This window comes from Peromyscus californicus, unplaced genomic scaffold (genome assembly GCF_007827085.1).
Source record: "Peromyscus californicus insignis strain IS unplaced genomic scaffold, ASM782708v3 Scaffold_7__1_contigs__length_154581171, whole genome shotgun sequence".
Taxonomy (NCBI): domain Eukaryota; kingdom Metazoa; phylum Chordata; class Mammalia; order Rodentia; family Cricetidae; genus Peromyscus; species Peromyscus californicus.
Window position 1 is genome coordinate 94669049 of NW_026294595.1, and position 13457 is coordinate 94682505.

General features: G+C 42.1%; 1 protein-coding gene across 2 annotated transcripts in view; it reads right to left on the minus strand.

The window, feature by feature from the left end:
• Positions 1-13457, minus strand: part of Tmem87a (transmembrane protein 87A) — a 54609-nt gene continuing 41152 nt past the window's right edge. The window contains exons 16-20 of one of the 2 annotated variants that reach the window (XM_052726255.1): positions 8283-8356; positions 7841-7902; positions 4522-4574; positions 4032-4062; positions 1-1211 (exon numbers count right to left, since the gene is read on the minus strand). In XM_052726255.1, coding sequence (XP_052582215.1) covers positions 1170-1211; positions 4032-4062; positions 4522-4574; positions 7841-7902; positions 8283-8356 — 262 coding nt within the window. In that variant the 3' untranslated portion in view covers positions 1-1169. Of the gene's footprint in view, positions 1212-4031; positions 4063-4521; positions 4578-7840; positions 7903-8282; positions 8357-13457 lie in introns of both variants that reach the window. The other variant, XM_052726252.1, reaches the window with a different exon arrangement.

The window sequence follows — 13457 nt, forward strand, 5'->3', positions numbered from 1 at the left end:
TAATTTTGTTAAAATTTTTATATTAAAAAGTGGCATGAACTTTTCATGTAGAACAGTCTTGGGAAGGCAAAACTAGACAGAACTGTTAAAACAGAAATACAGCGCTTCAAGTGAATCCCAACACCTGGTGATGCTCCTTATAAGCAGTCTCTAAACCAACACCAGATACTAGAACAGTCCCATCTTAAAAAAAAAAAAAAGAGCAGCAGTCAGGGCCTCCATACCACTCATGCAGGAATAACTGCTTGAAAAGCAGTGGGGCCTGTTCCCTTTCTATAAGCTCCCCCTTCTGAAGCAGGATAGTCTCTCCTGCAGGGTCAATAATCCTAGCACTTAAACAGAGTGCCCTTGGCACCTAGTGCAATCCCAAGAATGACACGAAGGCAAACCAAGCACTGCCTGTGACTCTGCAATGCTGCCCTTGGAGGCCAACGAAACGGTAGTTAAAATTTTTGGAGTGTGCACCACATTGCCAGCAATGGGATGTGTCATAATATCAGATGTCAGAAGAGTTAAGCTAATATTTCTCTTTAAAGCACATCTGAAATAGAAAAATCTTTAATATACACCATTTGTAAACAAAATTGCACTTGATTTTCAAACACGTGTAACCTTCTCTCTCTTTTTCCCTCTCCCTTTTGGTCACTGATAGGTCTATGGTTCCTTAACTCAGAAGGGCCTATTTTACTCAAACTACTTCTGCAGATGTAACCTTGACTTCTCGGGAAACTGAAAGATAAATGACAATTTCTCCCATCACCAATACAACTTCCTAAATAAATGAAATCACAGGCAGTTGCTCCTAGAGATGACAAATTATGGTGCAGATTGACATAGTCCTTTCAGAAACATTAAACTTCCTAGTCCAACAGATTAAACAACTGAAGAGAAAGTCCAGGGACAACATGTAGGTTGCAAAAACAGCCATGGTAGGGTTTGGGAGGGAAGGGTGTCAATGATGTAAAGAAGCTTGTAGATTTTCTCATCCTATGAACATGTTTTCAGTAGGCTGTTCTTGGCTGACACCTCTCCCCAGCTCTGTGCATAAAGATCAAGGAACAGAGTGAGATGCCATTGCTTCCTTGAATCCCATGGCGCAGTGCAGAAGACTGACGCCCACGCTGGTCTCCTCCCTGGTACGAGCCATCTTCAACACAGTCTCCCATTGCTCACTCCATCTTCGACCTTTCAAAGTGTGTGATCATTCGTTCCTAAGGAGGAAAAAGATGTATTCTAAGTACAGAACTTAAAATGGTCTACATTCCAAACAATTTCTATAAAAATGGCTCAAACACATTTTCCCACAAATACTTTTCTGTGTTAATTATTTACAGCAGTGTATCTATGATGATACTGAAATAGTACAGGCTCCATTCAAGGTTAAACAACTTGACTACAACTCGGAAGGAAATTTAGTTTCCTTACAGTTTTTAGTGTGCAATGCTGTATTGTCAAAGGTAAACACAGTGTTGGACCATAGATATGTGGAAATCTTATTTTAACTAAACTGATGTGTTCGTGTGTGTGTTGTCCTTGTACCTTCCTCTGGCCTCAGGCACCAGACACGCTCATGATGTATATACATACATGCAGGCAAACACTCACATAGAATAATACATAAATAAATAGGTGCTCAGATCCAGGGTCATGCTGCCCAGCCAGTCTGAAATATCAAGCTGCAGGTTCAACGAGATATCTTGTTTCAAAAAATAAGGTGGACACACACAGAGGAAGACAATGACATAGACCTCTGGCCTACACACACACACACACACACACACACACACACACACACACACACACACACACGAGTATTGTACACTAAAAAAGATTGCAAGGTTGCTGGGCATATGGGAATACACCTTTAATCCCAGCACTAAGAACTCTGAGTTCAAGGCTAGCCTGGTGTATAAATTGAGTTCCCAGACAGCCAGGAATACACAGAGAAACCCTGTCTTGAAAATGAAAACAAAGATTTTGAGGATGTTAAAGTTTGTGTTTTCTTACCACATAAAGAGGACTGTGGTAGCCATTATGTTTACTTGCAAAGTCTTATAGTTTTTCCACAAAGGCAAATATTAAATCAATTCCCAAAAGCACTGTAGTATCCCTGTATTTTCATGTAAGCTATAGATGGCTTTACACAGACTGTCCTATTTAGCTGCACACAGTAGGGCTAGAGAGATGAGACCAAGGGGGTCCTTGATGGCAAACAGAAAGCAGAAGAATGTTGTTTTTAACAAAATTTCAATTGTTCGATTTTACCAATAAAGGCTTAGGAGCCAGATTCTGAAGTGAAAGCCTGCTAGCTCAGAGAGGCAGAGAAAGCACCCAGCTGACCTTCCTCCTCAGCCTATTTCCAGAAGCCTCTCCCCTTCTCCTATGCTGTCTCAAACACCTCTCCTCAAACTGAATGTCCCTCCTCTCTTCTACTTCCTGTGCATCTTTCTATCCGTCCTCCTGACTCCCTCTTACTCTACGGTTTTTCCTAATAACCCTATGTTCACTTCCTGTCAGCTGGTTGCTTGCTCTACCTCTTGACTTATGGTTGACTTGATTTAGTCCTGTTTACAATATTCAAGCAGAAAGCTCTTGGATTAAAGGTGTGTGCTAGAGCTGAGCCACACCACAACTAGAAACAGGTTTTTCTAGTAAATAATGCAATCTCGGGGTCCACAGTGTGATATACTATCCTGCAACAGAGGAAGATTCTGAGAGAGATCCAGGAATCTAAAGAATATAACCCAGAAACCAAAGTGTTGTGTGGAATAATTCAGATCACAAATGAAGGGTTTTCATTGTTCAATATATCCAACAGCTTCAGGATTTGACATTTTTATACTGTCATACAGCAGGCCAGTAAAAAAAAAAAAAATCAACAAATTGTTTTGGTAGACAGTTCAACACAATCAGTCAGAATCAGGCAAAATGTTTCTAAACACTTTGTAACAATGATTAGAACACCCTAACACTCAAAAGATGTACATAGCAGGTTGGTGGTACACACCTTTAATCCCAGCACTCAGAGGCAGAGGCAAGTGGATCTCTGTGAGTTCAAGGCCAGCCTCGTCTACAGAGTGAGTTCCAGTGCAGCCAGAGCTGTTACAGAGAAATTCTGTCGTGAAAATAAAAAATATCACACCAAAAGATGTATATAGTCAATTCCATACGGTCAGGTCATAATTCTTAAATAAGACCATGTGAAAGCTTCTTAATAGACTGTACGGAATCAAAGTAAGAGATTAAAAACTTCAGCTGGAGAGATGGCTCAGCAGGTAAGAGGACTAACTAGCAGCTCTTTCAGAGAATCCAGGTTCAATTCCCAGCACCTACATGGTGACTAACAACCACCTGTAACTCCAGTTCTAGGGGACCAGATGTCTTCTTTTGGTCTCCAAGGGCACTAAGCATGCAAGTGATGCACAGGCATACATGCAGGCAAAACACTCACACATATAAAATAAAATGAAAACAAATTTTAAAGGGAAAAATAGATTTAAAATCAGCATAAATGAGAGGTACTAATTAATTATAATCTCATTTATAGAACAATAACACAGAAACACTGAATTTAGTAGTAAGCTACTTGAAATGATTTATAATTTGTTCTAATCTACTAGATTCTTTTTTCAACATTATTCCTAGTTTTGCCAAGATTAGAGTACGACAAATTTGAATTTCTTAAAGACAAAGGAACTACATAGTACAGAGTTCAGTGTCCGTTACCCAACTTTTTAGTTTTGTTTTGTTTGGAGACAGGGTTTCTCTGTGTAGCCCTGGCTGTCCTAGAACTCACTCAGAGATCCAACCGCCTTTGCCTCCTGAGTGCTGGTATTAAAGGTGTGCATCACTACACCTGGCTTGTTACTCAACTTTTAAATGAAAATATTCCTAAGTCTGATCACATAACTCTGGAAAAGGGAGTATGTTACATAGATATACAGAAAAGATAAGACTCCTCAATAGAATATTCATGAATACTATTCAGTTACCAGATCCACAGAGATAATGTCCGTGATTTGATTACTAACCTCATCTGAATCCAGCAAGGCCGGAAGTGCTCTGCAGAGAAACATGACATTTAATAAGGCCATAACCAGTTCATGAAGGACATCAGAACAATGAATGCATTTTAAAGCTTTTTTACAACTCAGCTAGGATTTTACCTTATTACAGCCCTTCAAGAGGAGAAACAAAAGCAAATAGAGAATGAGGGTCGCTCAAGTTCTATAGAAAGAATAAAACATACTCTACAGTGCGGCAGGGTCAACACCTCATTAACTTCACTTTTTAAAAGCATACCCTACGGATTTGAGACTGATCTAGAGCTAAATATTTCTAAGCAGATGTCATCTGAATGAGTAATCCTAACTATTTTTGTTTTTATGTTACTCCCAATCTTTTAACCATTGCTTGATCCATATTCTCATTAGACTTCTCTTCAGATTGTCCACTGAAAACAACAATAAAGTAATACTAGCACTGAAACAGGGCTCATATAGTAACGATTCAAGCACTTACACATCAGTCACGGAAGAAGGAACATTCTCTTCTACCCACTTCAAATCATCTTCCTGCTGGGAACATAAATACCAACTGTTACTAAAACATACCACCAATGTCTCAAGAATAGATCCGAGTTCATAAGACCTTTATTCTTTTAGCAGCCTTTTGTTATATAATACATGCACATGGCAATTGAGGCTGACAAAAAATTTGATTAAAAATTTTCTTCAAATACCTTTGACTAACCTCTCCCTAGTATCCCAACCCCTGACTACTACTCAACCTTCTTTCCCTGTGTGTTCAACATTATCAGATTTCACAAATAACGATCATGAAGAACTTGTTTTTCTACACCTGGCTTATTTAACAAAATGTCTTCTAGTTCAGCAGTGTCACTGAAATTATCGGGATTTCCTTCTGTTTTAAGAATAAATGCAATGTGACTGTGGATATTCTCTTCACTAAGTCATCCACTGAGTGAAACATTTTTTTTGTTGTTGTTGTTTTTGCTTTTTTGTTTTTTGGGTTTTTTTTTTTGGGGGGGGGGGAGGTTCAAGACACAGTTTCTCTATGTAGCCCCGGCTATCCTGGAAATTCACTTTGTAGACCAGGCTGGCCTTGAACTCAGAGATTTGCCTGCTTCTGCTTGCTGAGTGCTGGGATTAAAGGTGTGTGCAAGCATGCCCTGGTCACTGAATGAACTTAACTGAAGTATCTTTGCTGCTGAGGCTGCCACAATGAGCCTGGGAATGTGGGCATCCTTTCAGCACACTGACTTCTTAGGACTGCATGCCCAGCAGCAGGATTCTAAGCCACGGAGTAAGTAGCTTTACGTGGATTTTCAGGGACTCCCCACACTAACCCATGTTTAGCAGAACACATACAGGGTTCCTAGTACTCCCCGCTCTCACTGAGGTTTTCATCCTTTGCCTTTAGGATAACAGCCACTCTAGCAGCTATGAGGTGACAGACAGCTCACTGTGGTTTTATTCAGCTCTTCTTCATCAGCTGTAGCGAACATTTTTTAAACATACATTTGTAACATCTTCCTGTGAGAATTTCTATTCAGGTCCCTTGCCTCCTTTTAATCAGCATGTTTTCCTGCTACTGACTTGTTTTGAGTTCCTTATATATAGATATTAACCATATTTTCTCTCATTCCATGGCTATTTACTCTGTCGACTGAATAGCAGCTTTCTGGTTTGATGCAATTCTATGTGACGGCTGTTCCATTTTTGGTTTTGTGGCCTAAGCTGCTTGATCCAAATTAAAAACAAAAAACAAAAAGCAACTCATTATGCAGACCAATATGACGCAATGGCTCTCCTGTCTTCTTCTATGAGTTTTACAGTTTCAGGCCTTATATTTAAGACCTTAATCACACACACACACACACACACCGAAAACTCACCCCATTTATGGTCCTGGGGATTGAACCTAGGACCTCATTCAGGCAAGGCTGGAACTCTACAACTGAACTATATCCCCCAGAGCCTTTACTTCATTTTGAATAGACTTCTAGTTTCTCTAACATGATTTATTGAAAAAAGAAAAAAAAATGTCCTTTTCTTACTATCTGTCCTTAGTACCTCTGTCAAAATTCAAATGACCAGAAATGTATAAATGTAACCTCTAGGCTCTCTACCATGTTCCATTGGTTCACTTCTCCATTTTCATGCCAATACCACATTGTTTTGATTATGATGGCTCTGTAGGTTTGTTTTAGTTGTCCTGTGGGTTATACCTAGGACTCATGCAGGCTGAACATACTCTACTGTGAACTATAGCTCTAGCTCCCTGTGGAACGTTTTTGTGGAAGTATATGTGTTTGTATACACGCAGGTATGTATAAGCGTGTGTGTACTCACGCCAGATATTAATATTTGTCCTTCTCAATCATTCCTCACCTTAGCTAATTTTTTTTTTTTTACATTTATTCATTTATAGCTTTGTGGGACAGTTTAAAGGAGTTCTTGCTTTCCACCAAACTCGAGTCATCAGGCTTGGCAGCACAAGCCTTCAACTGCCGGGCCACCTTACCGCCACTTTTTTTTTTTTTTTTTTTTTTGGTTTTTTGAGACAGAGTTTCTCTGTGTAGCTTTGCGCCTTTCCTGGAACTTGCTTTGTAGACCAGGCTAGCCTCAAACTCACAGAGATCCACCTGCCTCTGCCTCCCAAGTGCTGGGATTAAAGGCGTGCGCCACCACTGCCCGGCTCACCCACATATTTTTTGAGACAAGGTCTTTCACTGCATCTGGAGTGCAGTGATTAGCGAGATTAGCTGGCCAGCAAACACTAGAGATGCTCCCACCTCCACCTCCCAGGACCTGGGTTACACATGCTTGCCTGGCTTTTATATTGGGCCTGGGGATCTGAACTCGGACCCTGATGATTCTACAGAAAGTGCTTTACCCATGCAGCAGAGCCTCCTCCTCCTCAGTCCCACTATGGTGCATTTTGAAGTCACATTAGTGTGATGCCTTCAGCTTTATTATTTTTCTCAAGAACACTTTAACTACTTAGGTGTTTTGCTTGTATTTTTGAGGATTCTTACAAATATTAGTTGCTTTCTTAAAAAAACGTGAAAAATGTCCTGGAATTTTTAGTGACTACAAAAACTGCTGTAACGGTTAATTCACGTAGGCCAGCAAGATGACTCAAGGGGGTAAGGGTGTTGCTGCCAAGCCTGAAGACCTGGATTCAATCCCTGGAACTCACATGGTGGTAAGGGAGAACCAACTCCCATAAGTTGTTGTCTGACCTGTACACAGGCATAACACACACCCTACTCCACTCACATCCATACACACACACACACACACACACACACACACACACACACACACACACACACAAATAAATTAATAAAAATAGAAATACAGTAGCCAAGTGGTGGTGGTACACGCCTTTGATCCCAGCACTCAGGAAGCAGAGGCAAGTGGATCTCTGTGAGTTCAAGACCAGCCTAGTCTACAGAGCGAGTTCCAGGACAGCCAGGACTGTTATATAGAGAAACCTTGTCTCAGAAAACCAAAAAAGAAATAGAAACATAGTAAAATTAAAATTAAAATATTTAAAAGCAAGCATAACAGCAGGCCTTTAACCCCAGCACTTGGGAGGAAGAGGTAGGCGGATCTCTGTGAGTTCGAGGCCAGCCTGGTCTACAAAGCAAGTTCCAAGACAGCCAGGGATACACAGAGAAACCCTGTCTTGAAAAACAAAAAAAAACCATAGTTACAAAAAACCATTAAGGCCTACCCCTAACAAGCTTGGGTTCCACCATGGGCCACAGACCAGGCCGAGATCACAAAGAAAGGAAAAAAGTCATCCTTACTGCTTTGCTGACTTTACTATTTCCATTTGGTTCCTGCTTGGTACTTCTCATTTTCATTCCTTCTGTAAAAGGGAAGGAAAACACAACAAAAGGCCACAGATTGGTTAACTTTGTCATTACACCAGCCACCAAAGCAAAACCATACTCAGACTTATGTTAAGCTTACTGACTAAACTATGAACAGATGCTCCTCTATCCTAACAACATGTGTAATAGAAGTGCAAAGCTAAATTTGTGTCTCATTTCTACAAGGGATCTGGACATCATGCAGAAGTGTTACTGGGTTCATCGTGGCTCCACTTAAAGCTTGTTCTCCCTTCACCCTAACTTTACCAAACAGAAGAATCATATCGCTGTTTTTTTTTCTTTTAAAATTATTTTCTTTGAGAAAAAAAAATACTGAAAGCCCACATAAGAACAGTGAGTTTTCTCCAAAGCTCACCAAAGCTTTCCTTCAGCATCGGTTCCTTCTGCTCATCCTCTTCATCTTCCTCTGACAAGGGTGAAAAGGCAAACCTGGCGGAAGAGCACAGAGGGAATGCCACGGGGAACACCGCTCTCTGAGCATCACAGAACTTAGACTGGAAGTGCAACTGCAGCAGCTCTTCCATCACACAGTTAGTTCTTAATGCCCGTCCCTCAGCTCTTCCATCACACAGTTAGTTCTTAATGCCCGTCCCTCAGCTCTTCCATCACACAGTTAGTTCTTAATGCCCGTCCCTCAGCTCTTCCATCACACAGTTAGTTCTTAATGCCCGTTCCTCAGCTCTTCCATCACACAGTTAGTTCTTAATGCCCGTCCCTCAGCTCTTCCATCACACAGTTAGTTCTTAATGCCCGTCCCTCAGCTCTTCCATCACACAGTTAGTTCTTAATGCCCGTCCCTCAGCTCTTCCATCACACAGTTAGTTCTTAATGCCCGTCCCTCAGCTCTTCCATCACACAGTTAGTTCTTAATGCCCGTTCCTCAGCTCTTCCATCACACAGTTAGTTCTTAATGCCCGTCCCTCAGCTCTTCCATCACACAGTTAGTTCTTAATGCCCGTCCCTCAGCTCTTCCATCACACAGTTAGTTCTTAATGCCCGTCCCTCAGCTCTTCCATCACACAGTTAGTTCTTAATGCCCGTCCCTCAGCTCTTCCATCACACAGTTAGTTCTTAATGCCCGTCCCTCAGCTCTTCCATCACACAGTTAGTTCTTAATGCCCGTTCCTCAGCTCTTCCATCACACAGTTAGTTCTTAATGCCCGTCCCTCAGCTCTTCCATCACACAGTTAGTTCTTAATGCCCGTCCCTCAGCTCTTCCATCACACAGTTAGTTCTTAATGCCCGTCCCTCAGCTCTTCCATCACACAGTTAGTTCTTAATGCCCGTCCCTCAGCTCTTCCATCACACAGTTAGTTCTTAATGCCCGTCCCTCAGCTCTTCCATCACACAGTTAGTTCTTAATGCCCGTTCCTCAGCTCTTCCATCACACAGTTAGTTCTTAATGCCCGTCCCTCAGCTCTTCCATCACACAGTTAGTTCTTAATGCCCGTCCCTCAGCTCTTCCATCACAGTTCTTAATGCCCGTTCCTCAGCTCTTCCATCACACAGTTAGTTCTTAATGCCCGTCCCTCAGCTCTTCCATCACACAGTTAGTTCTTAATGCCCGTCCCTCAGCTCTTCCATCACACAGTTAGTTCTTAATGCCCGTCCCTCAGCTCTTCCATCACACAGTTAGTTCTTAATGCCCGTCCCTCAGCTCTTCCATCACACAGTTAGTTCTTAATGCCCGTCCCTCAGCTCTTCCATCACACAGTTCTTAATGCCCGTCCCTCAGCTCTTCCATCACACAGTTCTTAATGCCCGTTCCTCAGCTCTTCCATCACACAGTTAGTTCTTAATGCCCGTTCCTCAGCTCTTCCATCACACAGTTAGTTCTTAATGCCCGTCCCTCAGCTCTTCCATCACACAGTTAGTTCTTAATGCCCGTTCCTCAGCTCTTCCATCACACAGTTAGTTCTTAATGCCCGTTCCTCAGCTCTTCCATCACACAGTTAGTTCTTAATGCCCGTCCCTCAGCTCTTCCATCACACAGTTAGTTCTTAATGCCCGTTCCTCAGCTCTTCCATCACACAGTTAGTTCTTAATGCCCGTTCCTCAGCTCTTCCATCACACAGTTAGTTCTTAATGCCCGTTCCTCAGCTCTTCCATCACACAGTTAGTTCTTAATGCCCGTTCCTCAGCTCTTCCATCACACAGTTCTTAATGCCCGTTCCTCAGCTCTTCCATCACACAGTTTTGTTTTTTTTTTTTTTTTTTTGGTTTTTCGAGACAGGGTTTCTCCGTGTAGCTTTGCGCCTTTCCTGGGACTCACTTGGTAGCCCAGGCTGGCCTCGAACTCACAGAGATCCGCCTGGCTCTGCCTCCCAAGTGCTGGGATTAAAGGCGTGCGCCGCCGCCGCCCAGCCATCACACAGTTAGTTCTTAAATGCCTGTTCCCTCAGCTCTTCCCTTCACACAGTTCTTAAATGCCTGTTCCCTCAGCTCTTCCCTTCACACAGTTAGTTCTTAATGCCTGTTCCCTCAGCTCTTCCCTTCACACAGTTAGTTCTTAATGCCTGTTCCCTCAGCTCTTCCATCACACAGTTAGTTCTTAATGCCCGTCCCTCAGCTCTTCCATCACACAGTTAGTTCTTAATGCCCGTCCCTCAGCTCTTCCATCACACAGTTAGTTCTTAATGCCTGTTCCCTCAGCTCTTCCCTTCACACAGTTAGTTCTTAATGCCTGTTCCCTCAGCTCTTCCATCACACAGTTAGTTCTTAATGCCTGTTCCCTCAGCTCTTCCATCACACAGTTCTTAAATGCCTGTTCCATCAACTGAATAGCGGGATGGTATGAGCCACAGACTCCGGGGGACTTAGACAAGTTAATTTCCTCATCTGTAAATGGAGACAATAGAACAAGAGTCCAAACTCTCAGTAGTGTTTTCTGAAAAGTAAAGTCAAGCTAGGTGAGGCAGCACAAACCTGTAATCCCAGAACTAGGGAGGCTGAGGCAGGACAGTTAAGAGTTCAAAGCTGGCCTATAAGCCCGGCACTCAGGAGGCAGAGTTCTGTGAGTTCGAGGCCAGCCTGGTCTAGACAGCGAGATACAGGACAGGCTCCAAAGCTACACAGAGAAACCACACACACACACACACACACACACAATAATAATAATAATAATAATAATAATAATAATAATAATAAAAGTAAAAAATAAAATGCAAAAAAAAAAAAAGAGTTCAAAGCAAGTCTAGTCTAGATGACACAGCGAGACTCTGTCTCTTATTAAGCAATAAAAAACCTCTAATTCAAGTCACTATGAAATGTTTAAAACAATGTATTTCAAAGACATATATTAGAAAAATAACGCCGGGCGGTGGTGGCGCACGCCTTTAATCCCAGCACTCGGGAGGCAGAGCCAGGCGGATCTCTGTGAGTTCGAGGCCAGCCTGGACTACCAAGTGAGTTCCAGGAAAGGCGCAAAGCTACACAGAGAAACCCTGTCTCGAAAAACCAAAAAAAAAAAAAAAAAAAAAAAAAGAAAAATAGCTCTAATTTAAAACTTCAACTTTCGAGCTGACTAAAAAAAGGAGATCTAACTTTAGGTGCCCCAGGTAGTTTAAAACCTCAGTCTCCACACGAGAAAGCTACTAACTGAGCACATCTCTGATGCCTTTCCTCAGTATTCCCAACAGACTTGGCAATGAGACTTGGTGATCCCTAGAAGGCTTTAGTTTTGACCTCCTTCTGTACTTCTCATTTTATTGCTGTCTAACACTTTCATTTTATTTTGTTTTAAAATCTCTCATGAGGAAAAAAAAAAATTTAAGTAAGATAGGAACAGGGAATATTGGTCACTTATTAAGGGCTAACTTAACTGGAAAAGATCACAGTTACAGTTTGAAAAGCATCTGAAGTGAGAGTAAGACAGAGACCCCCCCCACCTCTATTTGATGTAGTAACTAAGGCCAAGCCCACAAACAACGTAAGGATGAGAGTAAGACAGACCCCCCCCACCTCTATTTGATGTAGTAACTAAGGCCAAGCCCACAAACAACGTAAGGATGAGAGTAAGACAGACCCCCCCCCACCTCTATTTGATGTAGTAACTAAGGCCAAGCCCACACACAATGTAAGGATGAGAGGAAGACAGACCCCCCCCCACCTCTATTTAATGTAGTAACTAAGGCCAAGCCCACACACAACGTAAGGATGAGAGGAAGACAGACCCCCCCCCACCTCTATTTGATGTAGTAACTAAGGCCAAGCCCACACACAACGTAAGGATGAGAGTAAGGCAGAGACTATTGCCAAGAAAGACGACAGAAGGCCCTAGGTTCAATCCCTAGCACCACTACTCAAAAAGGACAGAAACTTCCTTAAATCTAGCATGACCACAGTTTAACACAAGGACCACAAGGCTTAATTATAATCAATGTGTTGGGAGAGTGACTTAAAAGAATCCTCAAGCTGTAACAATCATGGCAGGGCTGTCCATGGAAGAAATGGGTTTACTAGAAGCCACCTCAGTTTTATGCTACATAGTCTATATAAATATCTTCTAAGTATCAAGCCTGGAAGATCAAAGGATTAAATGAATAATTACAGCAGCAAAAAACATAAAAATGTTATGTAATGTTTTTTATTCGTGTGTGTGTGTGTGTGTGTGTGTGTGTGTGTGTGCATACATGGAGGTCAGAGGACAACATGGAAGAGTCAATTTTTTTCCTTCTACCAGATGGGTTGGGGGATTGAACTTAGGTCAGCAGGCACGGTGCAAATAGGTGTCTTCACCAAATGAGCTATCTTGATGGCCCTGTAATGGTTTGAGAAGACATATTAGTTAAGATATCCCACCCACAAACTGACTCCCTTATATGCTAGTTATATTAATGGTGCATCTGTGTCTGTCACATAAATGTGGTAGCATCTGTATAATGAAGAATCAATCTTACACAAAGCAAGGTCTGATTTCTGCCCTTGGACATTGGGAGGGGATCTCCATGCCTACAGAAGGTTCTTTATTTTTTTATTTTTTATTTTTTGAGACAAGGTTTCTTTGTGTAGTCCTGACTGTCCTGGAACTTGCTCTGTAGCCTAGGCTGGCCTCAAACTTAGAGATCTGCCTACCTCTGTCCCGGTCTGTACTGGGATTAAAGACATTTGTCACCACCACCCAGCCAGAAGGTCCTTGCTTGATGGGAATATCTTGGTTTCCCTTGGGATCTAACAGTGTGGTCTGCAAAAAGGGCCTCAGGTCATATCTTATTAGAACTAATATCCATGTTAGTTCTGACCTGTCCAGGAAATGGAGACTAAAGGTGCTGTGGGATAATGCTCTTGTACACTGGTTTAATAAAACGCTGATTGGCCAGTAGCCAGGCAGGAAGTATAGGCAGACCAAGCAGACTAAGAGAATTCTGGGAAGAGGACAGGAGAGTCAGGAGTCACCAGCCAGACACAGAGGAAGCAAGATGACAAGGCTGAACTGAGAAAAGGTACCAAGCCATGTGGCTAAACATAGGTAAGAATTATGGTTAATTTAAGCGTAAGAGCTAGTCAGTAATAGACCTAAACTAATGGCCGA